General features: G+C 39.5%; 1 protein-coding gene across 1 annotated transcript; it reads left to right on the top strand.

Moving 5' to 3' along the window:
- Positions 1 to 2: 2 nt before the first annotated feature.
- Positions 3 to 13988, top strand: GOLT1B (golgi transport 1B). Its single transcript, XM_075114450.1, has 5 exons — positions 3 to 319; positions 4647 to 4738; positions 6584 to 6762; positions 10101 to 10182; positions 11538 to 13988. The coding sequence occupies exons 1-5, from the start codon at positions 295 to 297 to the stop codon at positions 11574 to 11576; spliced, it is 417 nt and encodes a 138-aa protein (XP_074970551.1). The 5' UTR covers positions 3 to 294; the 3' UTR covers positions 11577 to 13988.
- Positions 13989 to 14512: the final 524 nt, after the last annotated feature.

Raw genomic sequence — 14512 nt, 5'->3', positions numbered from 1 at the left:
CCGACTTCCCTCAGCCAACCACCAACAGGCGGCGAGGGCAGGGGTAGGTACGTACACCCCCTCTCCCCCAATCAACGGCGACCCGGCGAGGCTCCTGTATGTTTTAATGAAAGCAGAGAGGCGGGCACACAGACGGGAGGGGGCGTGGCCGCGCGAACAACGTGGCTGCTGATTGGCGCTGGGCCCTCCAACCGGCGGCCCTCTTTCACCCGGCGGCCAGGAGAAGGGGGCTGCGTGTTTCCGGAAGACGTGGCCGTTGCAGCCGCTTCTCTCTGCCCCGCGCCCGCCGCCACCATGATTTCCCTCACAGACACCCAGAGTAAGCGATGGCTGTGGGGTTGGGGCGGCCGGGGCGCGGGGTGGGCGTTGGTGGGGGGACATGGGAGGGACGGCGGCGGCGACGGGCGAGGGGCCCGGGGTGGGCCCGCCTCCCAAGTCCCGGCCGGGCCCTCACCCTTCGCCGGCGCTGTCGTGGCGCCTCGGCCGCGGCTGTAGGGGCGGCTGGCGCTCGGCCTTGGGGTGGGCCGCCGCGACGGAGCGCCCCCGCGGGGAGCCGGTCTCCCGCTTCGGCGCCCTGCCTGAGTGCGGCGCGGCAGGGAGAGGCGGGTGACGGTGCTGAGGCCGGAGCCGCCGCGGGGGGAGTCTTGGCTGTGCGGGTGGGGGTGGGCCGCGGCGCGGCCTTTTGCCAGCCCTCGGCGGGCACCGGCTGGAAGCGAGCGTTGGGGCGGGGGGGGCGTAGGCGGAGTTTCCCGGGCCGGTGGAGCCGCCCCGGTTTCGGGTCTGGTGGCGGTGCCGTGGGGTGGGGAGGGACGAGGGGGTGGGGGGCTCCTCGGTGGGGCCGGCCCCCGCGCCCTCGGTAGGGCAGCACCCCAGCCCGCCTTGGGTTGGGGGCTCCTCGGTGTCGGCGGCAGGAATGAATGAGAACCGAACGATAAACAAAAGTAACAGGTCACCGAAGCCGTCTAGGGTGCCTCCGTGTGGGCGCCAGCGGTTTGGAATGGCGTAATTACACGGTAGCGGCTTCACCGTGTTCCTGGTCACTCGCTGTTCTAGGGCTGGACGTTTGCAGGAGGCGCTGGGGGGTGTCGGGGACAAGGACGGGGACCAGGTGCTCACTCTGAATTGGGAAAAAGAAGTGCTTGTATGTGACCGTAGTTTTGGTTTTGCTGACTAGAAATACTTGGGAGTACAGACGCTGAAAGGGCAAATATAAAGGAATCAAAGAATACGAAGAAAGCGAAGAGGTTGATAAGACTAAACTGCAAGGCAAAGGGGGATGTGGGGTCTTTGATTTAAATGAACCTCTTGCAAACGATGTGCTTCTGACGCGGTTGCTATGAAAGGGAGTCTGCTCGATAAGCACCGCGGTGTCAGTTATGAAGGAGGATAAGTGTGAAAAATGTAGAAAAGAAAGTTAAAAGAACTACGTTTAACTTGATAGCAGGATACTGGGAACAGAGGTGCTGGGGAGCTGGTCAAGGCCAAGGATGATGACAGGCGCAAAAGCGGTTTAGCAGCATTCAAGGTCAGGGATCTCTGGAGAAATTCTGTTACTGGCATGGGTACTAACCCTTGGGGTCCAATTTTAGACTTCTAATTAATTAATCCACTGTGGGCTTTGCTTCTGCCCATTCCCTTATCTTCCTGTCTAGAGTATTCATTGGAGAAAAAAGAAAAATCTCTTCAAAAAGAGGAGATCCAGTCAGTTTTTTCTTTTTAGTTCTTCATCTGGGACCTTCACCTAACTGCCATGCTGTCTTGGCTGGTTTTAAGAGTTAAGAGTAGTAAGTAAAATACTGTGGAGTTCAGGGGTTTTTATTTTTTTTCACTGTTTTCTTGAAGATATTTCAGCAGATATTTTTAAACACACTCCTGTTTGGAAAAATATGGAGTTAGCTGTAGAGTCACTGGGGGAGTAGTGTGATAAATACCTGGAGAGACTACTGCATTATTTGATGTTTGGAAAGTTAAGTTTATAGCTGTATTCTCAAGTATTTTCTAAGTGATTCATTGAATGGTGTTATAAATCACCAGTAATTGCAAAAAAAAAAAAAAGCACTTAGTTTTCCCAAGAAAACTTAATTTTTCAGTACTAAAAATACCGTTAGCAATAATAATTAGAAACTGCAGCTTTTCATAAGCTATAAACTGCATTAACTTTTGTCTTCTGAGAGTCTATAGTGCATGATTACATTCTCATTTTGTACATAGAAGATAGAGGATGTGCGTTGTCTTGCCTGAACTTTCACAAACAAAGTGTCTTAATTTTAAGTCTTAATATTTACTAAGCTGTTTTGACACAGTGCTCCAATACTCTTGCACAGGTTATGGGATTTCTGCAGAAACATTGAGAAAGCATTGTTCCCTCTTCTCAGTAAATCGTAATAATTTAAAAAAAAATCCAGAGTAAATGTCACATGGCTAGCTTGTGTTTCTGCATTTCTAGGTGCTGAGATGTAGTATTTGAGCAATATGGGAATTTGAGTATTTGAGTAATAGGAGAATGGTGCAGGAGAAAGGGTTCAAACTTCCTAGTTCATTGTTGCAAAGATCATGTACAAAATGTTAGTGCTTTTTTTATTTCCTCTAAGAAAGGTAGTCAAATATATTTCCAAATTCTGATATGAATCAAGTCAGTAATACCTTCTACTGAGATATTGGCCACAGAGAATAGTAGTCCTGGACTACTCATCATCTTCCAGCAGCAATTCTGGGATGATGAGAATGGTATTCCTTTTTTTTTTTTCCCTTCCCCCTCTCTTTTCCCTCCACTAACCAGAGAACATGGTTGACTTCTAAAGTGAATCTGAATCTGTTGTAGCAGTAGGTGATCACAAGCATGTTTCAAGTGAAGACAGCAGTGTCAACAGTAGTAATTGCAGCAGCTGTTGGGAGTTGCCCTCAGCCTTCTTGCTGGCTCCCTACTTTGTGCCGTGTCTGAGGGAGGAATGAAGGCTCACTTCCCACAGCTGCATATTTATCTTATTGGCAGCTGGTAAATCCTTTGGAGTCCTGCCTCCAAGTGGTTTTCTTCCAGAATACAGGTTGTTTCTGCTCTTCTGGAGTAGTGTACTAGAGAAAAGGGAGATTGCAATTTTTGTATTGCCTTCAGTCAGCAGATTCATTGAATGTAAATTTGCAGTTCCATTTCTCATTGTAAATGAGTGTTGAGAATGTCTGCAGTAAATCAGTTGTAGCAGGTTACTTAGTTTTAATTCTGGGTGGTTAAAATGCTCATAGCAGAAGTTAAAGTGGCGGGTGATACTGTAGAACTACAAATTAAATGCCATGTGGTCTGCAACCTTGCTGAAAGATGTGCCCTTACAGAAGTTAGGAAAGTTGAGTGTTGCTGTAATAAATGTCTTTACTCTGAGCTGTTCTGAAATTTTTTTTGTGATAACTAAATGGAAGTTCTGAAAGATGCAGAATGATACTCCTTTATTGCTCGGCTCTTCCAGCAACAGTAAATGATCAGCTAGAACTACTTTGCAGTCAAAGGTGCAACTAAAATACACTTAGAAAGACCTGGCTAACAGTAGCAGTGAAGCCTATGATGGTGTGGGTGGGGTGTTTTGTTAGTTTGTTTCAAGATGTACTATACAAAGCTACTGGGATCTTCAAAATATATATATACACACACAGACGCAAACTGGGCTGTCAGCCTGTCTATAGTATTACAGCTGGTTTTGCTAGCTGTTTTTATGTATCCTGTAGGTTTCTAAAGTCTCTGGTCACAGGGACAGCAATAACGTAAGGGTCAGCGCACAGATAAATGCAAAGATTTTTGTAGCCATGTTGCTGCTGTTCCTGTTATCTCCTATTCAGACTGTGTGAGAGTCAAAAGAAGTCCTTAGAGGTGTAACTTTAAAAGTAGGATATATTTCTAAGTATGGTCTTCAAGATACCTCAGAAGCTACTGTCAAATGGTAGCTATAATCATAGCCCAGTTTTTCAGACAATCAAATCTTCCATCCTACTCTTGCCTTCCTAAAATTTCTTGAGCATCCTTTACAGACAGGCAGAACACGATGATATTTAGTGTCTACTAGTTTTTCTGTGAATAATGGCATCTGGCTGGAGACCCAAGGTAGTGTTCAATAGCTGTCAGCACATGTGTAACTCGGAAGGAGCCTACAGCATTCATCTGAGTTGTGTTCACTCCAGAAGCTGGCGGATGTAGGGCTGCTATGCAAGATTATGGGTCTCAGGAGGATGGAAAGGACCAGGGTACTTGTGTTACTGTGGTAAACATAATGGGATAAAAGTTGCAAATGGAAAATGAAGTTTCATTATCTGTTCACAAACCTATCCTTTTCTCCATACATTTTGTAAATCAAAAGGGATGTCTCTGCCATATGTGTATATGCATGCATGGTTTTTTGTGGCATTTCGTTTCAGTATATAGTTCCAAACGTGTTTGGTTTTTTTGATGGCAGCTTCTAAAGATCTCTGTTATTGAAGTAATTGGTGTCTGCAAGTCTTACTGTACACTCAGGAAAGTTTTTAGGTGGTCATAATATAGGCTGAGTTTTTCCATAAATTTAAAATGTCTGTAGATTAGATGTTCTAAGTTTTTCACAATTTTTATGCACGAGTTTTTCCTGGTACTATGTTTTGTTACGTGCTTAAATTTTTTTCTTTTTCAGAGATTGGAATGGGACTAACAGGCTTTGGAGTGTTTTTCCTTTTCTTTGGAATGATACTCTTCTTTGACAAAGCTCTTTTGGCTATTGGAAATGTAAGTGCCTGCTGTTTAGTCTCAGGTTCTGCACTGCTTGGAATTAAGTAAATGATATATTAAGAATAAGCTAAATATAGAATAAGATGTTATCAGTTTGAAACAGGATCACAAAAAATAGTGTGGCAGTTTGGTGTAAAAGAGGAGTTATGCTCAGTGATACGAGTGAATAATTTTTCCTGATTAAAGTTAGAGCAGCTCACATCAATCTAAGTATCGGACCTCCAGGTCAGGCCTGCTGTATGTTGGTCAGACAAGAAGCAGCTTGCTCAACAGCTGTTATGCTGCTGCAAATAAGACTTTTAGATTGGCTCTCATTACTAATGCTTTCTTTGTGATCTTGTAAGATAACTCAAATTTTTGTATCTATTTGGATAAGAATAGTCAGGTGTTCTGTTCACGCTAGCAAATGTAGTTTTGCCATGCTTTATGAGGAAGGAAAGAAGTATGAACTGCTGATAGTCTGGGTTTAGAAGGACCAATCGCCCCTCATAGTAGAGAGGTTCTATGTCTTCCGTTTTTACCAAATCCAAGTTTTCGCTTAAAGCAGGATAGAAAATCAGTCCTAGTTCTGGTACACAAAACTGCCAATCCAAAGGAAATATAAAGTGATGGGGTGTTTTCTGAATGTGATAATCTAATAATCTCTGTGCTCTGCTGTTCTTAGTCTTGCCAGCCAGCCAAGAGAGCACAGTCTGGTAGAGGTTCATATCCTCCTTTGCTAATCACTAAAAGTCTGAGGTCAGAACTGATTAATTTCGTTCTGTGGCAGCAGAGTCAAATACTGAAATTCACTGAAGGAAAAATTAAAAATTATATTTGATTTGAGTGCATTAGTTGAAGCATTGTTCTGAACCGTCAATAAAGTGTATAGTGGAAGAGTAAAAAATATAAGAATGCTTTTTTTTTCCTTTTCCTAATGTAAGGTGGAAATACAAGATCCTATTTAGGGAAAATTATGAAAACATAAGTAGGAAGAGACAATGACAGGCTATGTGGTAATCATAGATAGTGCAAGAAAAGGTACTGTATAATTACAGAAAGTTTTGTTTTTTTTAAAAAAAAAAAACAAACAACAAAACCCAAACACCAAAAGGCAATATCAGAAAGGGGAAAAGGTGGTAAGAAAGTGGTTTATTAAGTAACATACAAAACTTAAATTTCATCTGTAATCTTGAGTAAAATCCCCCTTTCAGCAAAAATATTGCCCAGATGTATGCTTACAAGCTGAAATAATTACAAGTCCTGTTACTAAAACATAGTGTTCAGTCTATACTGGAACTGGTGAATGGTAGAAAGACTATATGCAGCGTAAAACAACAAACAAAAAACTCACAACCCACCAAGATAACTGATAATGCTCTTCAGCTGCCTTCCATTTTTGGCTTTGCACTGTTCAGGAAATCAGTACAAGCTATTGAAGACGTCCATGGTATAGAACAGAGGTGCTTTTGTAACATGCTTGTGCTCAGTTTTTAGGAACCTTAACTGTTCGTGGTACTCAGCTTCAGCACTGCTTGTGGATAACAATTGTACTTACATTACAGGACAGGTAATGGTTGTCACCAAGTCTTTTGACGTGACTGTGTGTGTCAGAGACCACAAAGGTAGATTCTTTACTTTTTAAGCAGCTGAGAGAAGAGGTTTTGAATGCTAGCTACAAATGCTTTAAGATCGACTTCATAAAGGAAAATCACTAGTAAATTTCTTCTCACGATCTATCTTTTGATATTAAAAGAAGTTGGAAAAACTGCAATTTAATTTTGTGGAATACACAGATATGTTTACATCCTAAGGAATATAATTAGCTATTTTCTTTCTTTGGTTGGTTTTTGTCTTTTCTAGGTTTTATTTGTGGCTGGCTTGTCTTTTGTTATCGGTTTAGAAAGAACATTTAGATTCTTCTTTCAAAAACACAAAATGAAAGCAACGGGCTTTTTCCTGGGTGGTGTGCTCATAGTTCTCATTGGTTGGCCTTTAATAGGAATGATCCTTGAAATTTATGGGTTCTTCCTATTATTCAGGTAAGACTTGTTTCAAAATACCTTTCTGTATTGGTGTATCTAGGAATATATGTGTTTGTTTAGGGTTGCTGCATTACAGCTGACAAAGCAGATTCCTTTATATGATTGCTTTTGATAGATTTTTAAACAAAGTTGTTGATTTACATTTGCAAGAGGTAGGAAGTTGGTAAGTATTTTTCCAAGACTCAAATCTGCCTGTGTTTGAGGCATATACCGAACTGACTTTGGTAATGTTGTTTATGTCTAACCAAAGAACTGTAAAACTTCAAAATACCTGGGAGTCCAAATTGTTAGCAGTGCAAAGTTAGATATTTCCTCATTGAAAAATGCAACTTAGATGCTTAGTATTTTTGTTTGGTGGAGAGTTTGTTCTTTTCTCTAAGAAAAGGGGCAAAGTACTTGCTTACAAACATCCTAGGTTTGTAACCTTAGCATTTCATTATTGTGGTCGCCCAGGGGAAAGACATTTTTTGTTGTTTCATTACACTTGTGCCCTAGTATAGTCATAATTGCTGGTTTTAGTTAGCATTATCTGGACTGAGTAAAGATGACAATTCCTGGTTTTTTGGACAGCAATCTTAGTACACATTATAGCTTTCACAATGTGTTGTTTACCTTCATAAATGGTGAAAGAATTTGGCTTGTTATAACCGGTATATGTATATTTAATCTTAATACCCATGGTTGAAAGTTCCATACTTCAGTATAGAACAAAGTAAAAAATATGCTAATAAGAAAGAAGAGAGGCTTTTTGTTGTTCATGGACTTGTCTTCACGTTAAGACTGTTCCATTAATGCTTATTAATATAATAAGAGACCCCCAATATATTTTTGAAGTGTTCAGCTGCTGGCTAAATAGTACAGTTCCTGTTAACTAAAGTCAAACCACTGTTCTCATGGTGCTCTTTATTTTTTCCACTTGGTAAAATTGTGTGATAATCTTGTATTTAGTTTAGATAAATGTTTAAATATTTTAGAAAAATAATCTTAACTTGGTTTTTAATATATGCTGCTATTATTCTACTCTGTATCACTCTGAACTCTATCATTGCAAGTGTTTTGAAAATAGCAGTATTTTAATGAGTGCATTGTCTCTTCCTGCATGTACCACTTGGGTTTAATCAGACAGTACAAAGCAAGCGGAGAGTGTTTCTGACCAAACACCCCTCCTTTTAAAAATTCTTGAAAGAATTATAAATTACTGTCTAACCAGATATGGTTATGGATTACCTATTGGTGCTAGCTAGGGGCTAGCAGGGAAAAATAATGTTGAAGGAATTATAGAAGGGCAGTAGTTATCCCTAAGCCACTAGGACTATCCCTTAGCCAGAAGAGTATCAACAAGGAGTAGATAATTCCAGGTGTGAATGTTTCTGATCTGTTTTAATTTAAAACATCTCTAGACTGGTTTTTGTAGTGCCTAATAGTTCTTAGAATCTAAATCCTGTGCTACAATGTTAGCTAGTTACTACTTCAAACCAAGCTTTTCGTTTTGCTTCAGTCTTGTTCATTTCAACCCTTATTGTGCTTTTGGTAACTTGCGCCTTTCTGAGGAGGTTAGAAATGGAGCCTTTCCTCAACATCATTTTATATGACTCTTCCAGATTCTGCTCTTTGGTTGCTTAATAGAAAACTTCCCTGGTTATTATTGGTCTCTGAAGTACATAATATTCTTAGGCCCAAGGAATACCAGGTCAATTTATGCACCTTTGGATTTGTTAGGGCAGCATGTTGTGAGGATGAGCATGTATGTATATCCTAATGGTTCTAGTCATATGGATAACTAGGACTTTAATATGGAAACCCCTTATATTTATTAAAAGCAATATAGCAGTTCTAGTAACTTTAATTCAACTCAAAGACAGTGCAAATGTAAACCGCTGTATAGTGCTTTTTTCAGTCTTTTTTTTTAAACCACTAGGTGTTAAGATCCCTCTAGAATCTTTACTCGTAGGTTGTCTTGCCTATCTAGACTACTTTTTACACAGTCACCTTTCATATGCTCTATAGCAGTAATTGCAGAGCCCCTGTTGTTCGCAAAGCAGTGGTTAGGGGCTGGTGACCAAGGACACTTAAACAAAACACAGGTTTGCAAAGATTTTTTTTTTTTTTTTTTTTTTAAAAAAGATGCATCTGACTGAAGTGAGAGAAGCAGGCAATTATTTTACTCTGGTCTAAACCTAGGATGTATTCCCCTTAACGTGCTGTCACAAGTTTCCCATCAGAGGTCTAGCCTTTTGCCATGGCTTCACATGCACAGATCGCGTTCACTGGAGAAGGCTATTACAGGGCAGTGTCTCTTGTACTCTAAGCTGCTTTTGGAGCCTTGTTCAGATTACAGGCATCCAAAGTGGTGGCTAACAACTATTATTCTGCCTATATTGACTCTTCCTTAGCTTGGCTACACCGTTTCCATCTTTTACAAGTGGTTTGTGTGCCCTGCATCACAATTTATTGGACCACTGAAATGATCTGATCTTTTTAAAAAAGAGAATAATAAAGAAAAACTTGCTGGTGTTGATATTATCCAGCAAATAGTTTTTACCAGTGTAGTGAAGAGGATGATGACTTGTGAAACTTAGGCTGTTTCACCATGGCTGGGGTTTTGTTACATGTTAATCCTTACTCTATGTAGGGAATGTATAGCTCAGTAAGAGAAAAATCAGAATGCCACCACCAGCTGAACTGCTGCAGTTGACTGTGAACAGCTGAGACACTGCCATAGAAAAGTTGTTTTCCTGCTGCAGAGACAAAGTGGACAGTACAGGGGGCTACCTCATAGCCGCTGTGCTAGGTCACATCCCCTGGCTCATGATTGAAATCCCTGACTTTAAATAAACTTGTCAAATAAGCGAATACACGACTCTGTTGTGCCTAATTTTCTTTAGTTAATGTAGAGAGTACCGTATATGGTGTCAAAGGGGATTACTCAGAATAAACTTCAGCTGTCTTTACATCAGGTATTGCAAGAATGTATTTCCTGTAATGTAAAAAGAAATTATCTCAAAGTATGTATGGTAATTTTTAGAAATTATTTGGGAGCATCAGTTCTGTTGACTAAGCTGGGTATTCTTTCTTTAGTTAATTTTTGAAGAGCTGACTGAGGGTTTCCAGCTATGAAGAAAATTAAGTCCATTTAAAAAGGTGTTTCTTTACTGTTTTTTCTTTCGCTGCTGAATGTGTGTTGATATAGTTGGTAAAATTAACACGTTGCTAAGAACCTACAAAATTTTATATAATCTTGGTTTAAAAAATACCTCTTATTTCTTCATTTTATAACAATATGATAATAGTTTAATTACAGAAACTAATGCAGTCTTCTGATATCTTACCTAAAGGGGGTTCTTTCCTGTGGTGGTTGGCTTTATTAGAAGAGTTCCAGTTCTTGGCTATCTCTTGAATTTACCCGGTATAAGCTCGGTAAGTGTCCCATACTTCATGCAAAATTTGCAGCTTGTACTGTTCTATTGTTAGAGCAATAGTAGAAATGCATCAGAAATAAAGCAAATATAACTTTAGAGCAGTGACTTCTAGTGTATTCCTGTATAGTTCTTGCACCATACAGATCACCTTCATTCCCAGTGAGAGACTTCTAGATGTAAAAGGAACAAAAGGAGACCTTTGCAGAAGCTGTTCCCGCTTACGTGTTGTGGAGTGGAGAGAGCCCTGGACTGTGATTCGGAACGCTGGGGTTCTGCTTCCTGCTTCACTGTTGGCACTAGGTGACTAGATAGGTGGATCATGCTGCTGTTCTGTGCCTCTCCTCCTCTCTGTATCGTGAAGAGGACACTGTTCTCTGTAGTATTTGGGTATATTTATGAAAAGTGGCCTGTAAAAGCAAACAGTTTAGTTTAGCGTTAAGTTTGCAGCTTGTACAGTGAATCCAGAAACTCTCATGATGCATAATCTTTCATAAAAGAGATTTATTAAGGTCCACTGCACCAGACTACATCTTGCTATTTACGAAGATTTGTAGTTTTTCAAATGCAGTCTTCCATTTTCTTAACCAAATAGCCAGGGATTTGAAGAATTAACAGGTGCCAGAAAGATGGTAATGTAGGGTGTTTCAGTCAACTACTTTTACTGTGCTAATTTCTGTATGTGTTTTAACACAAAAGTTTCTAACCCTAGTTTTGAAAGCAACAGTTTTAATGGCTGCTACTAAAAAATTAATGGGGGCATAACTTAGCTGTATACAGCCTGTTTTTTAAAAAATAGTGTTAAAGATCATCTGTTCCAGTCTCACAGTTAGGCCAAGTTCTGGCTCATAATTCATGATCAATTGAATGTTTCATTTGTCAATTGATCTTACTTAGCCATAATTAATTAGATCATAATGGGGTTAAATCTTGTTTTAAAAAGATAATTGTTAATGTTTTATTCAAAGCCTACGTAGGCTCAGAAGAGAATCCACAGTAATGGTCAGTTGAAATATCTTACTTGGTCTACTAATGCATGTGTGGCTGATACTGTATTGTTTTGTTTTAATCATTAAGCTAGCAGTGTTACCTGCATTCTTCTATTTCCTTTTTCATTGTGTTGCATCTTCATGTTGCACTGTTAATGTCTATATGAGAAAAACATGTCATGCAGAAGCACAATTGCAATGTAATATTTTTAATTTTCATGAACTTAAATCATGAGACCTCGGTGAGTACTACTTGACTCTCATTTTCAGTCACATACTAACTGTGCAAATAGCAAGTAATATTTGAGTAACTTCACTGTACATAAATGTCATGCAGCTTAAAACCTTCTTGTCTCCTTTTCTACAGCTCGTAGATAAAGTTGGAGAAAGCAACAACATGGTATAATGTCAAGAGGGCAGAAGACTGATTCTAAACTTACTGTACTATTTATAAAATCCTTTTGAAGAATACTCAGCACAAAGTTGTGTACAAAGGAAAAGCTTGTTACATTCTTTACATAACAGTTTAATTTAAGGTGTATAGTCAACAATGTACATTAGAAAAGAAGCTCAGCAAGTGCGCTTCTAGGAAAATAACTCCAGAGTTCAGGAAGTAAACTGAAGAGGTGAAAGTCATGGACTAACCTGTGTTACAACTGTTCAAGACTACTTTTGTTGTTTTTGGAAAACACGCTAGTGGTAATGAACCCTTGTGGAATTAACGGAGCCTGTACTTTACCTCCTTATTTTGAAGGTGCAGTAGAGCAAACAGGCCTACATTTTTAAGGGTGACCCAAACGTATCCAATCCTCTGCTTGCTATCCTCAGAGTGGGAAAAAAAAAACAAACAGAAAAATTCTTGTGTAACGAGAGATGTGTCTTTGCATGAAGGTTAAGATGACTATTCATCTTTAAGTGTATATGACAAAAAAAGGCAATCCTACACGGTTCTGTTGTAAACATTTCTGTAAATATGTGGCTGAAATAAAACATTGTTATCTTAATGTTTCAAAGCCAAATGTAAGTTGATTGTATTTGCCTTCCGTTTCGGAATATGCAAAAAGTCAATCTTTAGTAGCTTCAGTCTTAAATGTTGGTTTTGAACATGTAGAGCTCAACAGGGAACTCTGGAAACCGACCTGCGCTCCTTCCAGTTTGTTCTCCTTGAGTCCTGTTAATGCGTGCATCTAGATGAGAATGTAGCCCCTTGTCACTAACACGAAAATTTTGTGACATGCGATTAGCTCACAGAAACATGCATTTGGTTAAGGTGCTGACATGAACCCTGCGAAATGTATCTCATCAAAATTTGAACCTTTGTTTTTAAATAGTTTGAAGCTAAGGTTTCTTTGTTTACTCTGGAACTACGAATTGACTTTTATTTTTTACAGTAATAAAATGAAAACTTAAAATACTGTGTATGTGAGTCTCTGGGGAGAAGACTGAGCTAATGGGACTAACTAAAGATCAAGTGCCAATCTCCATATGTTTTGTAACTTGTTGCTTGGGTTATCTTCAAATAACTTGAAACATCTATTAGTCACAGCAACAACTTTGGTGTTGCAGTTATTCTTAGCTAACATGGAATAAATGTCCCCTACTAATGCAAGGATCACATCTCTGCTTCTACTGGAATGTTAAACAATGTGCACTTTCAGTAGATTTAGTTATGTAGTATCCTCACCTAACAAAAAGTGATCGATCAGTAAATTTTATTTGTGGAGGCTTTGGGAGTTTCTGTTGTTAACTTTCTTTTCCCTTAAATGTAATCCTAAAAAAGAATTACCGAAATGCAATGGTAGTATTTTAAGTAGTTGTGTAGTCTTAAAGGTCTAATGACCGTTTAGTGGGGCTTTTTTATTTTTCTTCATTATGCAGTTAAAATTGGTATTTTCCAAAGTAACTTTTACATTAAGAAGAATCCTCATGTACTGATCCTTTTGGAAGTTGCTACAATGTTTATTTTTACAAGACAAGTTTTATTTCTGTTAAAACTGTATAAACAGCCACACTCTACTGTCCCAACACTTACTTTGCTTCATTTTCACAGGCACAAAATGATTCAATGAAAAAATGACATTATATTTACAATTAATAGCACCTGAAAAAATCAGTGCTTTTAGTTTATAAATTACAAAAAAAGGCTATATTTGCCTGACGACATGTGTGTTGTAGTTTACAGGCAGGACTAAATATGACTTGTGGCTTCTACCTCAAGAGATGAACCAATTTTAACTGTTCCCATAGGTCTGTTGTGTGTTAAAATGCCTAGAGAACACTATAGCAGTTCAGCAAACTCATCCTATTTGCTTTGGTAGAGCACTGGTCTGTACTGTGGGAACCAAGTGCTGGTCGAAGCGGACCGTGGTCGTTGCTTACATTAGAAGCCAGCTACCTGAAGAGTTCTGTTCTTCGCTTTTGAAAAGTGATGTGATGGGAAAGGTGGATCGCACCATGTGACTGTGGAGCTCTGACTGAAGGCGAATAGCTCGGTAAGCTGAAGCACCTTCACCGACAAGGAATCTGATGATCTCTTTCAGAGGTGATGGATGTGTTGCTGTACATGATCTTTCAGCCCCCTGAAATGCCGGGATGTCGGCAGTTCGTCTCACTTCTATTTAATTCATTGTTTTAAATCAAAAGTCAATTTTGTGTCAGATGTGAACTGTTGTGAAAAGCGTCTGAGGGAAAAATTGTATGTCAAGTTTAGCATAGTCTTTATCCCTCGAGGTGATGTTGTCTTTGAGGCAGTTTTGCCCGGATAAATGTGGGTGGCAGCAAAGGTCAAAATGACTTAGCCTTAAAGTGTTTCTGTTGTTGTAAAAATATCTTTAACAGAAACATGCTTGGAACAATTCCCCTTTTAAATGTAATTTATAATTGCTGCTTTAAAAATCATAAGGATGGATCTTATTCTGAGCAAATGAATACTGTAAATATCCTTGTCATACCTTGAATAAATGGGTACCTTTTTCTATAATTTGGCTTTGTGTCTCTTTGCATGCACACATTAAGAAAGTTTTTTGACAAGTTTTCCTTTCCAAAGGTTAGGGAGTGTGTGCTGCAACTGCTTGGCTATCTTACACTGTTGTGACCTTTGTAGTAAATAGTGCCTTTGATTAATACTAAATGGAAAGGTTTCTTTTTTTTTTTCCTTACAATAAACCTCTTACATAAACATCCCCCTAGTTATTCAGGTTCCAGTTTCAAACACATCGCAATAAAAAGTGGAAATTATGGGTACGTGGGAAGTAGTTTCTTTGTTAAACTACTGCCTTTCCTTTCTGAGGAAGTAACTGAAACTTTAGGAGGAAAAGGGCACATGTCTAGAACTTGGAGCAG

Source organism: Phalacrocorax aristotelis, chromosome 1 (genome assembly GCF_949628215.1).
Source record: "Phalacrocorax aristotelis chromosome 1, bGulAri2.1, whole genome shotgun sequence".
NCBI lineage: Eukaryota > Metazoa > Chordata > Aves > Suliformes > Phalacrocoracidae > Phalacrocorax > Phalacrocorax aristotelis.
Note: the sequence above shows the minus strand (reverse complement) of the source record. Positions and strands in the feature narration are given on the sequence as shown.